The following is a 15,388-nucleotide window of genomic DNA, read 5'->3' on the forward strand; positions in this document are numbered from 1 at the left end:
CTAAACTTATTTTAAAAATCAATAACGCGAAGGGTTATGGGGATAGTGGGTGTAAAAGTGTCTGATCATCCACGATCATATTGATTGGTGGAGTAACTCGACGGGCTGAATGGCCTAGTCCTGTTCCTACGTTCAGCTTTTCTTTGAACACTTTTATCAAGGTAAAGGGGATGGATAAAGAAAATGGTGATTGATTGACAGCCACAATTCAGCCGATCAGGCAACGGAACCTGCGTTCCAATTACTCCTGGGGAGGTGAGGAACCGTGAGGAGGGACATGTCAGGATTTGTGTGGGGTATCATGTGACAAAGCCTCCAGGAACACCTCTGCCTGGAGTTGGTAACCTGGTGTGTGTCCCAAGGGCGCCCGCTTGGTCTGTCCCAAGTTTAGCTGATCCTTTGCCCTCCAACATGTATCTGGCACGATTCACCTGTTCCTCACAGGTGCACTATCTTCACAGGGTATTTCCTTGGCTGTTGTCGGGCAGGTGTAGGCACCTCGAACTTCTGCTGATTGCTGAAAGGCACAAGATTCAGCAGTGGAGCCATTGTCTTATTTTCGAATAAATATTGAGAACATGTGAGAAAATGAGGTCAGCCTCAAGTGATATGGAAAGTTCTCTCACGACACTGCATCATAAATAGACAATAACACTGTAATATTCAATAACTGCAATATTCAATGTGGTGGAGCAGTAACGTTTGTAATGAAATGGCGTTGGAAAGATCAGCTCAGGGAATATTTAAAAATTATTTCCCCGAGTGCGGGTGTCACCGGCTAGGCCAGTATTTATTGCCCATCCCTAATTGTCCCCCGAGAAAGTGTTGAGCCGCTGTAGTCCGTGTGGTGTAGGTACACCCGCAGTGCTGTTAGGGAGGGAGCTCCAGGATTTCGACCCAGCGACAGTGAAGGAACGGGCGATATATTTCCAAGTCCAGGTGGTGAGTGACTTGGAGGGGAACCTCCAGGTGGTGGGGTTCCCAGGTATCTGCTGCTCTTGTCCTTCTAGATGGTAGCGGTCGTGGGTTTGGAAGGTGCTGCCTGAGGAGCCTTGGCGAGTTCCTGCAGTGCATCTTGTAGATGGTACACACGGCTGCTACTGTGCACTGGCGGTGGTGGGAATGATTGTTTGTGGAAGGGCTGCTTTGTCCTGGATGGCGTTGGGCTTCTTGAGTGTTGTTGGAGCCGCGCTCATCCAGGCAAGTGGAGAGTATTCCATCACACTCCTGACTTGTGCCTTGTAGATGGTGGACAGGCTTTGGGGAGTCAGGAGGGGAGTTACTCACCGTGAGATTCCCAGCCTCTGACCTGCTCTTGTAGCCACAATATTTATATAACTAGTCAAGTTTCGTTTCTGGTTAATATTAATGTGGCATTGATTTCAGACACTGTGTCACATACAGAAGTGAGCTTCAAATCATTTTTGAAAAGCTGTCGCACCAGTCACCACAATCACACTGACATCTATTGACATTGAAAACCTTGAAACATTGGAGAAACAGAAAACAACCTGGAGATCGCTTCTCCTCAGTTAATACTGAAGGCCATCTAACTCTATAATCTCCAGACCATACATAAGACCATCTAACTCATATTTAGGACCATCCAGCTCTGACTGAAGACTTTCTGGGCTTGCACAGAGAGCACCTTGGTTTATTTGAAGTCCAATTACTTGATGCTGAAGCTCTTGGTTCTCAGTGATTGTCACCGTATAAAAATGACCACTTCGATGAAGATCATGATTGGCAGTCTATCTTTCTTATCCTTTAAGCCAGATGTTAGAACTGGTGTTAAATTAGGGTTGCGTTTGCTGTCAATGTCGTTCATGAATGCTGACGACAGGCCCAGGTACATCACAGTTATTGTAAATAAACAAAGTTTCTTTAAACTACTCAATGTGGACTCCTTTGTGACCTTACAAAAAGTTTAAACTCGATTAATAAGAATACGGAATTGAAAACTAATTAGTCTCAGTAACATTGAGCAGGAAACTATCATCGGTTGTTGTAAAAACCCATCTGGTTCACTAATGTCCTTCAGGGAAGGAAATCTGCCGTCCTTACCTGGTCTGGCCTACACATGACTCCAGACCCACAGCAATGTGGTTGAAGGAATAAAGGAACCCATTGCAGAGGCTCAATTCCAAATTTTGCACATGATATGTTGTAGGAGGAAGTTAGTGAAGAATCAACCGCATTGCCATGGATTTTTAGTCACATGTTGGCCAGACAGGGTCAGGGAGGCAGATTCCCTTCCCTAAAGGGACATTAGTGAACCAAATTGTAATGTTCTTGTCGGATGGCCTGATTTATATAACAAGAACACTTGCAGCTAAAGCTGTAAACGATTTATTAACAATAACTCTGGGTAAACTATATACAAAACAGATGAATAACAGTATGACCATGCACAAGTAACCTCTCTCTTCCAGCTCTCCAGTTCGTCTGAGGTCACCTGATTCTAACGTTCACTTATACTAATGAGACTCTTAGTGGTCAGTTGGTGAATTACAACATGATATCTCCACACAGATGGCTTTTTACGACAATCCACAATGGTTTCCTGGCCATTGTTACTGAGGCATTTTAATCACTGAATTTGAATTTTGTGACAACAATAAAAGCAAAACCATGCAGATGCCGGAGTTCTGAAATAAAAAGAGACGGGTCTGCCTAATCTCAGCAAGTCTGGCAGCATCTGTGGAGAAAGAAACAGAGGTAACGTTTCGAGTACAAAGAAGCCTCGTATGGACTCTGTTTTCCTGTCTGTAGATGCTGACAGACCTGCTGCATTTTTCCGGCACCTTCTTTCTTTATTTCTCGTCTGCAAATATTTGGGAACTGCAACCGGCAGAAGGTCCTGTTTGGGGTTTTGAAAGGTAACCAGTCCGATTGACTCTTCGGGCTTCCTGTAGTCATGTGACCAGGCCATGCTGCGGCAGACATCTTGAGATCCGTTCAGTTGAAGCCTCCCACAGAAACACATGAATGAAGACTCCTGTCCTTACACTGGCAACAGGTCCAGCCACTGATCGAAGGGACGTCAAAAAGCCAACCTCGCTCGGTTGCCGTTCTGTTCTTTGGTCTTACCGACGGCCCAACCCACATTGGATACAAACTTGGGGGTCAGGTGATCAGAAGGAAGAGCAAATGGGTTTGGGGGATGAGGGTGTGAGGGGGGGGGGGGGGGGGGGGTGGTGGTGGGGGGTGGGTATGGGTGCTTACGGGGTTCGGAACAGCCGGCTTCAGTAATCTTCGATCTGGGCCCTCCTCAGCGAGACAGGACTTAAACTCCACCCCTGAGCCCCCAACACATCAACACCACATGCCACATTGGAGCAGTTCAGAACCCTCCTTAAAATGTCTTCCCACCGGCGACGATCGGCGTCCAGTTCGGGTCTTTGAACGGTAATCAGTAAAACATTTCAGAGCTGGCCCTCCTACTGGCACCCCACAGCCGATCCTGGTCGTCATGCCCTGGATGATAAGATGGTTAAAACAGGCGCGGCTGTGTAATGGGCAGATGTGGAGCCTCCAGTTGACGCCCAGATGTTAGAAAGTTTCATGGCGGTGATTGGAGCAAATTGCTCCCAATTCACGACGTCTTAGGCAAGATGGAGTCCAAACCAGAAGGATCACTCCTGAACTACCTCTAATTAGGTACATCAAAATAAGACACGGGGTGATGATTAAGTGTACGAACACCACGATTGGGAACATTTACCCTTGTGAGACAACTCAGCAAGTACCTACTCCTCCTTTAATAGTTCCACCCCGAAGGTTCTCCTCCAAGTTGGCTGTGAGCGGTGGTGATGCAAAGGTTTTCAGGGTTTTCTTTGTATGTTTTCTGCCGTATTCCTCACTGTACGCGTGGAGGAACTTAACTGTGTGCAAAGAGGGCGGGATGGGGGGTGGGGGGTGGGGGGTGGTGATCTGTTCACGTGCGACTGCATTCCTAATGGCCCCAACGACAAAAACCTAAAGGCTGCAGGAGAGCGACAGCAAGCACAACAAAGCGACAGCAAAAATAGGACGGGGAGAGAAGCCAACGTTTCCGCCATGGATCGCTGCAGATCAGGAGGTGAAGTAGGAATCCTGCATGGAGTAGAGCCGGTCGATGGGGTTTCCCACTCTGGCTGGGAGGAGGTTGGATTCGGGAGGAACTGGGAGGCAGTCTCCCAGGTGGCCCAGGGGTCCCTCGTGATCCAGGTCGTGGAAGACGGCGTCGGAATCTAAGTGGCAACAAAGAGAAAGGGATGTTTTCAGGATTTGGTTCGATTGTTGTCATTCGCCGTTGATTCAGACCGTGACATCTTAGAGAACACAATTAACCCAGCCCTCTCCAGGAGACGACAATTCACACTTAGAATGACAAAGTATTACAATCATAAAGCTAGGTCGGCCTGCCCGATAGGTCAATACCAGCCTTTATTCTCCACCCGAACCTCCTTCATCTGACGCCATCCAACTCTGCCTCTCTCACCCCCTCCCAAATGCATCCACTCTATTTGCCCCAACGGAATCCCACATTCCCGTCGCCGCTGGGCTGGAACGCCCATTTTCAACAATTGAATCCGGAGTGGGTGGCAGCTGGCTATTGGACTAGTACAAAGAACAAAGAACAAAGAAATGTACAGCACAGGAACAGGCCCTTCGGCCCTCCAAGCCCGTGCCGACCATGCTGCCCGACTAAACTCCAATCTTCTGCAGTTCCTGGGTCCGTATCCCTCTATTCCCATCCTATTCATGCATTTGTCAAGATGCCCCTTAAATGTCCCTATTGTCCCTGCTTCCACCACCTCCTCCGGTAGCGAGTTCCAGGCACCCACTACCCTCTGTGTAAAAAACTTGCCTCGTACATCTACTCTAAACCTTGCCCCTCTCACCTTAAACCTATGCCCCCTAGTAATTGACCCCTCTACCCCGGGGAAAAGCCTCTGACTATCCACTCTGTCTATGCCCCTCATAATTTTGTAGACCTCTATCAGGTCACCCCTCAACCTCTGTCGTTCCAGTGAGAACAAACCGAGTTTATTCAACCGCTCCTCATATCTAATTCCCTCCATACCAGGCAACATCCTGGTAAATCTCTTCTGCACCCTCTCTAAAGCCTCCACATCCTTCTGGTAGTGTGGCGACTTGCCAGTTCTTATACTCAATGCCCCGGCCAATGAAGGCAAGCATGCCGTATGCCTTCTTGACTACCTTCTCCACCTGTGCTGCCCCTTTCAGTGACCTGTGGACCTGTACTCCTAGATCTCTCTGACTTTCAATACTCTTGAGGATTCTACCATTCACTGTATATTCCCTACCTGCATTAGACCTTCCAAAATGCATTACCTCACATTTGTCCGGATTAAACTCCATCTGCCATCTCTCCGCCCAAGTCACCAAACAATCTAAATCCTGCTGTATCCTCTGACAGTCCTCATAGCTATCCGCAATTCCACTAACCTTTGTGTCGTCTGCAAACTTACTAATCAGACCAGTTACATTTTCCTCCAAATCATTTATATATACTACAAACAGCAAAGGTCCCAGCACTGATCCCTGTGGAACACCACTGGTCACAGTCCTCCAATTAGAAAAGCATCCTTCCATTGCTACTCTCTGCCTTCTATGACCTAGCCAATTCTGTATCCACCTTGCCAGCTCACCCTTGATCCCGTGTGATTTCACCTTTTGTACTAGTCTACCATGAGGGACCTTGTCAAAGGCCTTACTGAAGTCCATATAGACAACATCCACTGCCCTACCTGCATCAATCATCTTTGTGACCTCCTCAAAAAACTCTATCAAGTTAGTGAGACATGACCTCCCCTTCACAAAACCATGCTGCCTCTCACTAATATGTCCATTTGCTTCCAAATGGGAGTAGATCCTGTCTCGAAGAATTCTCTCCAGTAATTTCCCTACCACTGAAGTAAGGCTCACCGGCCTGTAGTTCCCTGGATTATCCTTGCTACCCTTCTTAAACAGAGGAACAACATTGGCTATTCTCCAGTCCCCTGGGACATCACCTGAAGACAGTGAGGATCCAAAGATTTCTGTCAAGGCCTCAGCAATTTCCTCTCCAGCCTCCTTCAGTGTTCTGGGATAGATCCCATCAGGCCCTGGGGACTTATCTACCTTAATATTTTTTAAGACGCCCAACACCTCGTCTTTTTGGATCTCAATGTGACCCAGGCTATCTACACCCCCTTCTCCAGACTCAACATCTACCAATTCCTTCTCTTTGGTGAATACTGATGCAAAGTATTCATTTAGTACCTCGCCCATTTCCTCTGGCTCCACACATAGATTCCCTTGCCTATCCTTCAGTGGGTCAAACCTTTCCCTGGCTACCCGCTTGCTTTTTATGTACGTGTAAAAAGCCTTGGGATTTTCCTTAACCCTATTTGCCAATGACTTTTCATGACCCCTTCTAGCCCTCCTGACGCCTTGCTTACGTTCCTTCCTACTTTCCTTATATTCCACACAGGCTTCGTCTGTTCCCAGCCTTTTAGCCCTGACAAATGCCTCCTTTTCCTTTTTGACGAGGCCTACAATATCTCTCATTATCCAAGGTTCCCGAAAATTGCCGTATTTATCCTTCTTCCTCACAGGAACATGCCGGTCCTGAATTCCTTTCAACTGACACTTGAAAACCTCCCACATATCAGATGTTGATTTACCCTCAAATATCCACCCCCAATCTATGTTCTTCAGTTCCCGCCTAATATTGTTATAATTAGCCTTCCCCCAATTTAGCACATTGACCCTAGGACCACTCTTATCCTTGTCCACCAGCACTTTAAAACTGACTGAATTGTGGTCACTGTTCCCGAAATGCTCCCCTATTGAAACTTCTACCACCTGGCCGGGCTCATTCCCCAATATCAGGTCCAGTACAGCCCCTTCCCTAGTTGGACTGTCTACATATTGTTTTAAGAAGCCCTCCTGGATGCTCCTTTCAAACTCTGCCCCGTCTAAGTCCCTGGCACTAAGTGAGTCCCAGTCAATATTGGGGAAGTTGAAGTCTCCCATCACAACAAACCTGTTGTTTTTACTCTTTTCCAAAATCTGTCTACCTATCTGCTCCTCTATCTCCCGCTGGCTGTTGGATGGCCTGTAGTAAACCCCCAACATTGTGACTGCACTCTTCTTATTCCTGATCTCTACCCATATAGCCTCACTGCCCTCTGAGGTGTCCTCCCGCAGTACAGCTGTGATATTCTCCCTAACTAGTAGCGCACCTCCGCCACCCCTTTTACATCCTCCTCTATCCCGCCTGAAACATCTAAATCCTGGAACGTTTAGCTGCCAATCCTGCCCTTCCCTCAACCAGGTCTCTGTAATGGCAACAACATCATAGTTCCAAATACTAATCCAAGCTCTAAGTTCATCTGCCTTAACCTTAATACTTCTTGCATTAAAACATTTGCACTTCAGGCCACCAGATCTGCTGTGTGCAGCAACTTCTCCCTGTCTGCTCTGCATCAGAGCCATACTGGCCCTATTCCCTAGTTCTCCCTCAATGCTCTCACCTTCTGACCTATTGCTCCCGTGCCCACCCCCCTGCCATACTAGTTTAAACCCTCCCGTGTGACACTAGCAAACCTCGCGTCCAGGATATTTATGTCTCTCCAGTTTAGATGCAACCCGTCCTTTTTATATATGTCACACCTGTCCCGGAAGAGCTCCCAGTGGTCCAGATAGCGGAAACCCTCCCTCCTACACCAGCTGTATAGCCACGTGTTTAGCTGCTCTATCTTCCTATTTCTAGCCTCACTGGCACGAGGCACAGGGAGTAATCCCGAGATTACAACCCTCGAGGTCCTGTCTTTTAACTTTCTGCCTAGCTCCCTGAACTCCTGCTGCAGGACCTCATGCCCCTTCCTGCCTATGTCGTTAGTACCAATATGTACCACGACCTCTGACTGTTTGCTCTCCCCCTTCAGGATACCTTCTACCCGTTCGGAGACATCATGGACCCTGGCACCAGGGAGGCAACATACCATCCTGGAGTCTCTTTCACATCCACAGAAGCGCCTATCTGTGCCCCTGACTATAGAGTCCCCTATGACTATTGCTCTTCTGCATTTTGACCCTCCCTCCTGAACATCAGAGCCAGCCGTGGTGCCACTGCTCTGGCTGCTGCTGTTTTCCCCTGATAGGCTATCTCCCCCGACAGTATCCAAAGCTGTATACCTGTTCGAGAGGGGGACAACCACAGAGGATTCCTGCACTCACTGCATGCCCTTTCTGGTGGTCACCCATTTCTCTGCCTTTGGGTGTGACCACATTTATATAACTGCGATCTATGACACTTCCCGCCACCTGCATGCTCCTAAGTGCACCCAACCGCTGCTCCAACCGAACCATGCGGTCTGTGAGGAGCTCCAGTTGGGTGCACTTTCTGCAGATGAAGCCACCCGGGACGCTGGAAGCCTCCCGGACCTGCCACATCTCACAGTCAGAGCACTGCACCCCTCTAATTAACATTGCATCAATTAATTAGTAAATTAAATTTAAAAGTTAAAAAAAAAACTGTTAACTATATGTTTCCTAGCACTAGATTTCTACTACAAATGTGGGAAAGCCTGTGGAAACCATCGCAAGTGAGGAGAGCGCCACTTTCTTCTGACGGTAGGTCTGCACATTTTCATTTACTAATAATAATCACTTATTGTCACAAGTAGGCTTCAATGAAGTTACTGTGAAAAGCCCCTAGTCGCCACATTCCGGCACCTGTTCGGGGAGGCCGTTACGGGAATTGAACCCGCGCTGCTGGTCTTGTTCTGCATTACAAGCCAGCTGTTTAGCCCACTGTGCTAAACCAGCCCCCTTTGGATGCCGCCGAGGAGGGGAGGGGGAATCTTGTGTCATTTTCAGCCCTCGTCTCCCCTCAACACGCCCCCCCCCCCCCCCCCCCCCGCCAGCCCGCTCCACCCCCATCCCTCACCCGCTTCTCTCACCACCCCTCCAACGTCGAATCCAAGGCCAAGATGTTACAGGACGCAGTTACCCCAGAGGACGAGAAGCTACCGCTTTGGATACAGGACCTTTCTGCTTTCTGAATGACCCTGAGCTCACCGAATAAAACGGTTAGAATTTCGCCTTGCTCAAGAGGGGTTGGGAGAGGTAGGAGCAGCTCAGAGAAGGGTCAAGTGACAGATTCCTGGGATGAAGGAGGTTTGCCTTAGAAGGAACAATTGAATAGGTTAAGCTGGTAGCCATTGGATTTTAGACTGGGAGATGATTTTATTGAAATCTATAAGATTCTGAGGGGGCTCGACCTACGGATTTGCTGTTTCCATTCGTGGGAAAGATCAGAACGAGGCGAACCAGTTGAAAAACGAAGAGTCTCCCATTTAAGAGATAAGGAGAGGTTCTTCTCTCAGAGGGTCATTCCTCTGGGAACACATTCAAGGCCGTTGAATATATTCAAGGCTGAGTTAGACTGATTTTTGAAGGTTAAGGCTGTCAAAGCTTGTGGGGGGTCAGACAGGAAAATGGGGTTGACACCACAATCAGATCAGCCACGGACCTATCAAATGGGGGGGGCCATTCGAGGGGCTGAATGGCCTGCTCCTGCTCCTAATTCTTTGCTTTCTTGTCGATTATTTGTTTTAATAGTCCCACCACATCAGGAGTGAGGGGAGGCGGTGACGCAGTGGAATTGTTACTGGGCTAGCAATCCAGAGGCCCAGGTTATGGTCTGGCGTCGCAGGTGCGAATCCCGCCACGGCAGATAGTACCGTTTGAATTCAATGAAAAAAATATGGAATTAAAAGTCTAATGATGACCTGTGTCGGAAAAACCCACCTGGTTCACTCATGCGCCTTTGTGAAAGGAAATCTGCCGTCCTGACCCGGTCTGGCCTACATGTGACTCCGGACTCCCACAGCAATCTGGTTGACTCTTAACTGCCCCCTCAGAGAAATGGCCGAGCGAGACCCATTTGAGAGGTGGTCAGATGCCATTGAATCGCTCTCACTGTCCAATAACACCGTGTAAAACCAGTTGCCCCTTTATGCTCCTGACCCAGTGAAGGCTGAGCTTTGATAGAGACACTCGGGATGGGTAACGAATGCTGGAGCAGCCAGCCACGCCCACATCCCGTGAATGAATAGAAAGTGGACAAGAGGTGAGCAGAGGGAAGATGTAGTCGCGAGATGGAGATTGGGCAAGAAGAGACAAGGGATGGACAGGACCCACCTGACACATAAATATATATAAATCCATTTTGTAAGTCAGCCCAACTCCCCTGACGGGGATAGAGAGAGTAACTAATCTTTTACAGTGCCCCTGCTACAAGGCTCTGGTCACATTGGCACTGTAACAGGGTGCTCCTCCTGATTGGTATCCCCACAGTGCAGAAGGAGGCCATTTGGCCCATCGAGTTGACCCTTCGAATGAGCACTCTATTCATGCCCATTCCCCCTATCCCAGTAACCTCAATAATAATAATCGCTTATTGTCACAAGCGGGCTTCAAATGAAGTTACTGTGAAAAGCCCCTAGTCGCCACATTCCGGCGCCTGTTCGGGGAGGCCGTTACGGGAATTGAGCCCGCGCTGCTGCCTTGTTCCGCATTACAAGCCAGCTGTTTAGCCCATTGTGCTAAACCAGCTCCTAATAGTCATAGACTAACCTGAACATCCCTGGACACTGAGGGGCAATTTAGCATGGCCAATCCACCAAACCTGCGCATCTTTGGACTGTGGGAGGAAACCGGAGCACCCGGAGGAAACCCATGCAGACACGGGAAGAAAGTGAAAACTCCACACAGGTGGTGACCCAAGGCCGGAATTGAACCCGGGTCCCTGGCGCTGTCAGGCAGCAGTGCTAACCATTGTGCCACCGTGCCACCCCAGCAATCGTTGAATAAACCCAAGGGAACAGGACAGAATTGGGCTGGAGTGCCATGAACCCCCCCCCGGTCGAATAGCTTTTCAAGATAGGGCAGCATGGTGGCATAGTGGTCAGCACAATTGCTTCACAGCTCCAGGGTCCCAGGTTCGATTCCCGGCTTGGGTCACTGTCTGTGTGGAGTCTGCACGTTCTCCCCGTGTCTGCGTGGGTTTCCCCCGGGTGCTCCGGTCTCCAACCCACAGTCCAAAGATGTGCGGGTTAGGTGCATTGGCCATGATAAATTGCCCTTAGTGTCCAAAATTGCCCTTAGTGTTGGGTGGGATTACTGGGTTATGGGGATGGGGTGGGAGTGTGGGCTTGGGTAGGGTGCTCTTTCCAAGGGCCGGTGCAGACTCGATGGGCCAAATGGCCTCCTTCTGCACTGTGAAATCTTTGAAGATGAAGAGCTGTCTACTGAGCTGAAGGGTGGAAGCTGAGTAATGCCTGCTGACCCTTCTCCGCTGGTCACACTCTTCCCGATGGAGCTGCTACTGTCGTTTCCTGGCATTCTGTCCTCTCTCAGTGCCTCTGGCACCCCAAAGACCCATTTGAGAGGTGGTCTGATGCCATCCACAGCCCCGCCATTGAATCGCTCTCACTGTCCAATAACACCGTGTAAGATCAGTTGCCCCTCTATGCTCCTGACCCAGTGAAGGCTGAGCCTTGATAGGAAAGCCAATCCAGGCCAATCATACTGATCTCCATTCTCAAATCGAAACCCGTCATTCTAATATTATTATTGTGTTATTATATCCTGCCAGCGTCTTTTCACTTTCTGTTTTCATGCGACCTGGATCTCGTTAATTCCAATAATTGTAAGTTGAGGGAACTTGTACCCGAAAACAGGTTTATTTGCAAGACAGCAAAACAAAGTCACAGACTCACCCAGTTCCTCCCCGGCTCCCAGAGTGAACTGGTTTATATAACCTTGCAATGATTTCCCTCACCCTTCCCCAATTGGGGACTGCTGTGATTAATTATCACCACGTTCCGACATCCTGGGCTACTACGCAGTCAATTCCAGCCCCACTCGCCCCGGAGTCACAACACAAGTTAATTAACCCATAATTCTTAGAAAGATACCCGCTGTCTTTGGCTCTTGGCTGCCCAATAATTACAGTCACCAGGTTTGTAAATGTAGACATAATTACTTTTTATTAATAACAAAAGCTATAATGAAATATGCAGCAAATACAACTGGCTAACTATTATCTAATTCCTCATTTCCCATTTAAAAAAAAATATATATATATTTCTTAAAGTTTTTTAACACAATTTTTCTCCCTTACAAACAATACCCCCCCCCCCCCCCGTAACAAAAAAACGAGAAATCGCGCAGAGCAAGATATATACATGGCAAAATCATATATTTACACAGCTTTGTACACTGGCCCTCACCCGTACGTGCCAACGTGCCAGTTTCCCCAACCCTTCATGTTATCTCTTGCTCATCCACCCTCCCAAGCAGTCCCCCTCTACCCCCCCCTCCTTCCCAGGACGTCCCCCCCCCAAAGGTTGCTGCTGCTGCTGACCGACCTTCCTCTAACGCTCCGCGAGATAGTCTAGGAACGGATGCCACCGCCTGTAGAACCCCTGCGCAGACCCTCTCAAGGCGAACTTAATCCTCTCCAACTTTATGAACCCAGCCATATCATTTATCCAGGCCTCCAGGCTGGGGGGCTTCGCCTCCTTCCACATTAGCAAGATCCTTCGCCGGGCTACTAGGGACGCAAAGGCCAGAATGCCGGCCTCTTTCGCCTCCTGCACTCCCGGCTCGTCCACTACTCCAAATATTGCTAGCCCCCAGCTTGGCTTGACCCGGACTTTCACCACTTGAGATATTGCTCCCGCCACTCCTCTCCAGAACCCCTCCAGTGCCGGGCATGATCAAAACATATGGACATGGTTCGCCGGGCTCCCTGAGCACCTTCCACAACTGTCCTCTACCCCAAAGAACCTACTCAACCTCGCCCCCGTCAAGTGCGCTCTGTGGACCACCTTAAATTGTATCAGGCTGAGCCTGGCACACGAGGAGAAGGAGGAATTAACCCTACCTCGGGCATCAGCCCACAGACCTTCCTCGATCTCCTTCCCCAGCTCCTCCTCCCATTTACCCTTCAACTCTTCTACCAGCGCTTCCCCCTCTTCTTTCAAGTCCTGGTGTATTTCCGACACCTTGCCCTCCCCGACCCATACACCCGAGATCACCCTATCTTGAACTTCTTGTGCCGGGAGCAACGGGAATTCCCTGACCTGTCGCCTTACAAAAGCCCTCACCTGCATATATCTAAAGGCATTTCCCGGGGGTAACTCGAACTTCTCCTCCAGTGCCCCTAGGCTCGCAAACGTCCCGTCGATGAACAGGTCCCCCATTCTTCCAATCCCCGCCCGATGCCAGCTCTGGAACCCCCCGTCCATCTTCCCCGGGACAAACCGGTGGTTACCCCTGATCGGGGACCACACCGATGCTCCCATTGCACCCCTGTGCCGTCTCCACTGGCCCCAGATCCTTAGTGTTGCAGCCACCACCGGGCTTGTTATATACTTTGTCGGTGAGAGCGGCAGCGGTGCCGTCACCAACGCCCCCAGGCTCGTTCCTTTACAGGACGCCATCTCCATCCTCTTCCATGCCGCCCCCTCTCCCTCCATAACCCACTTGCGGATCATCGCCACATTTGCTGCCCAGTAGTAGCTCCCCAGGTTTGGCAGCGCCAACCCTCCTCGGTCCCTACTGCGTTCCAGGAACCCTCTCCTTACTCTCGGGGTCTTATTCGCCCACACAAACCCCATAATACTCCTGCCCACTCTCTTAAAAAAGGCCTTAGTGATCACGATGGGAAGGCACTGAAACACAAACAGAAACCTCGGAAGGACCACCATTTTGACCGACTGCACTCTACCCACCAGCGAGAGCGGTAACATGTCCCATCTTTTGAAATCCTCCTTCATTTGCTCCACCAACCTCGTCAGATTCAGTTTATGTAGGGTCCCCCAACTCCTGGCTATCTGGATCCCCAGATACCGAAAGCTCCCCTCCGCCCTCTTCAGCGGTAGGTCCCCTATCCCTCTTTCTTGGTCTCCCGCCTGTAATACAAAGAGCTCACTCTTCCCTACATTGAGCTTATAGCCCGAAAAAACCCCAAACTCCCTTAGAGTCTGCATGACCTCCACCATCCCCTCCATTGGATCCGCCACATACAGCAACAGGTCATCCGCATATAGCGACACCCGATGCTCTTCTCCCCCTCGGACCACCCCCTTCCATTTATTAGACTCCCTCAATGACATGGCCAATGGTTCGATCGCCAATGCGAACAACAGGGGGGACAGGGGGCACCCCTGCCTCGTCCCTTGGTACAGTTGAAAGTGCTCCGACCTCCGCCAGTTCGTCACTACACTTGCCATCGGGGCTCTGTAAAGGAGCTTAACCCAATTGATAAACCCTACCCCAAACCCAAACCTACGCAGCACCTCCCAGAGGTACTCCCACTCTACTCGGTCAAAGGCCTTCTCCGCGTCCATAGCTGCCACTATCTCCGCCTCTCCCTCCTCCGATGGCATCATTATCACGTTTAAGAGCCGCCGTACATTGGTGTTTTGTTGCCTGCCCTTTACAAATCCCGTCTGGTCCTCGTGGATCACCCCCGGGACACAGTCCTCGATCCTCGTGGCCAGCACTTTTGCCAGCAACTTTGCATCCACATTGAGGAGCGAGATCGGCCTGTACAATCCACATTGCAGTGGGTCCTTGTCCCGCTTTAGGATCAAAGAAATTGTCGCTTCCGACATTGTCGGGGGCAGGGTCCCTTCCTCTCTTGCCTCATTAAAGGTCCTCACCAGTAGCGGGGCCAACAGGTCTGCGTATTTCCTGTAGAACTCCACCGGGAATCCATCCGGTCCCGGGGCCTTCCCCGCCTGCATGCTCCCCAAACCCTTGCTCAGCTCCTCCAACCCAATTGGTGCCCCCAAACCAGCCACCTCTTGCTCCTCCACCCCCGGGAATCTCAGCTGATCTAGGAATCGTCTCATCCCCTCTTCCCCCGCTGGGGGCTGGGATCTGTACAGCTCTTCATAAAAGCCCTTGAATACCTTGTTTATTTTCGTTGCACTCTGAACCGTGGCTCCCCTTCCATCTTTGACTCCCCCTATTTCCCTCGCTGCCGTCCTCTTACGGTCTTACGGATCTGGTGTGCCAGCATCCGACTAGCCTTTTCCCCATACTCGTAGGTCCCCCCCCCCCCCCCCCCCCCCCCCCCCCGGCGCTTTCCTCCACTGTGCCTCCGCCTTCCCTGTGGTCAACAGGTCAAACTCCGTCTGGAGCCGTCGTCTTTCCCCAAGTAATCTTTCCTCCGGGGCCTCTGTGTATCTCCTGTCCACTCTCAAAATCTCCCCCACTAACCTCTCCCTTTCCATACCCTCTGTCTTCTCCCTATGAGCCCTAATGGAAATGAGCTCTCCCCTGATCACCGCCTTCAACGCCTCCCATACCACCC

At 50.1% G+C, this 15,388-nt stretch overlaps 1 protein-coding gene across 1 annotated transcript in view; it reads right to left on the minus strand.

Annotated features, from left to right (window-relative positions):
- Nucleotides 1–1,448: 1,448 nt before the first annotated feature.
- The window catches only part of lmx1al (LIM homeobox transcription factor 1, alpha-like), a 48,894-nt gene continuing 34,954 nt past the window's right edge, over nucleotides 1,449–15,388 (minus strand). Inside the window, exon 6 of the mRNA XM_072491233.1 lies at nucleotides 1,449–4,232. Coding sequence (XP_072347334.1) covers nucleotides 4,075–4,232 — 158 coding nt within the window. The 3' untranslated portion in view covers nucleotides 1,449–4,074. The remainder of the gene's footprint in view (nucleotides 4,233–15,388) is intronic.

This window comes from Scyliorhinus torazame, chromosome 27, assembly GCF_047496885.1.
Source record: "Scyliorhinus torazame isolate Kashiwa2021f chromosome 27, sScyTor2.1, whole genome shotgun sequence".
In the NCBI taxonomy this organism is placed as follows: Eukaryota; Metazoa; Chordata; class Chondrichthyes; order Carcharhiniformes; family Scyliorhinidae; genus Scyliorhinus; species Scyliorhinus torazame.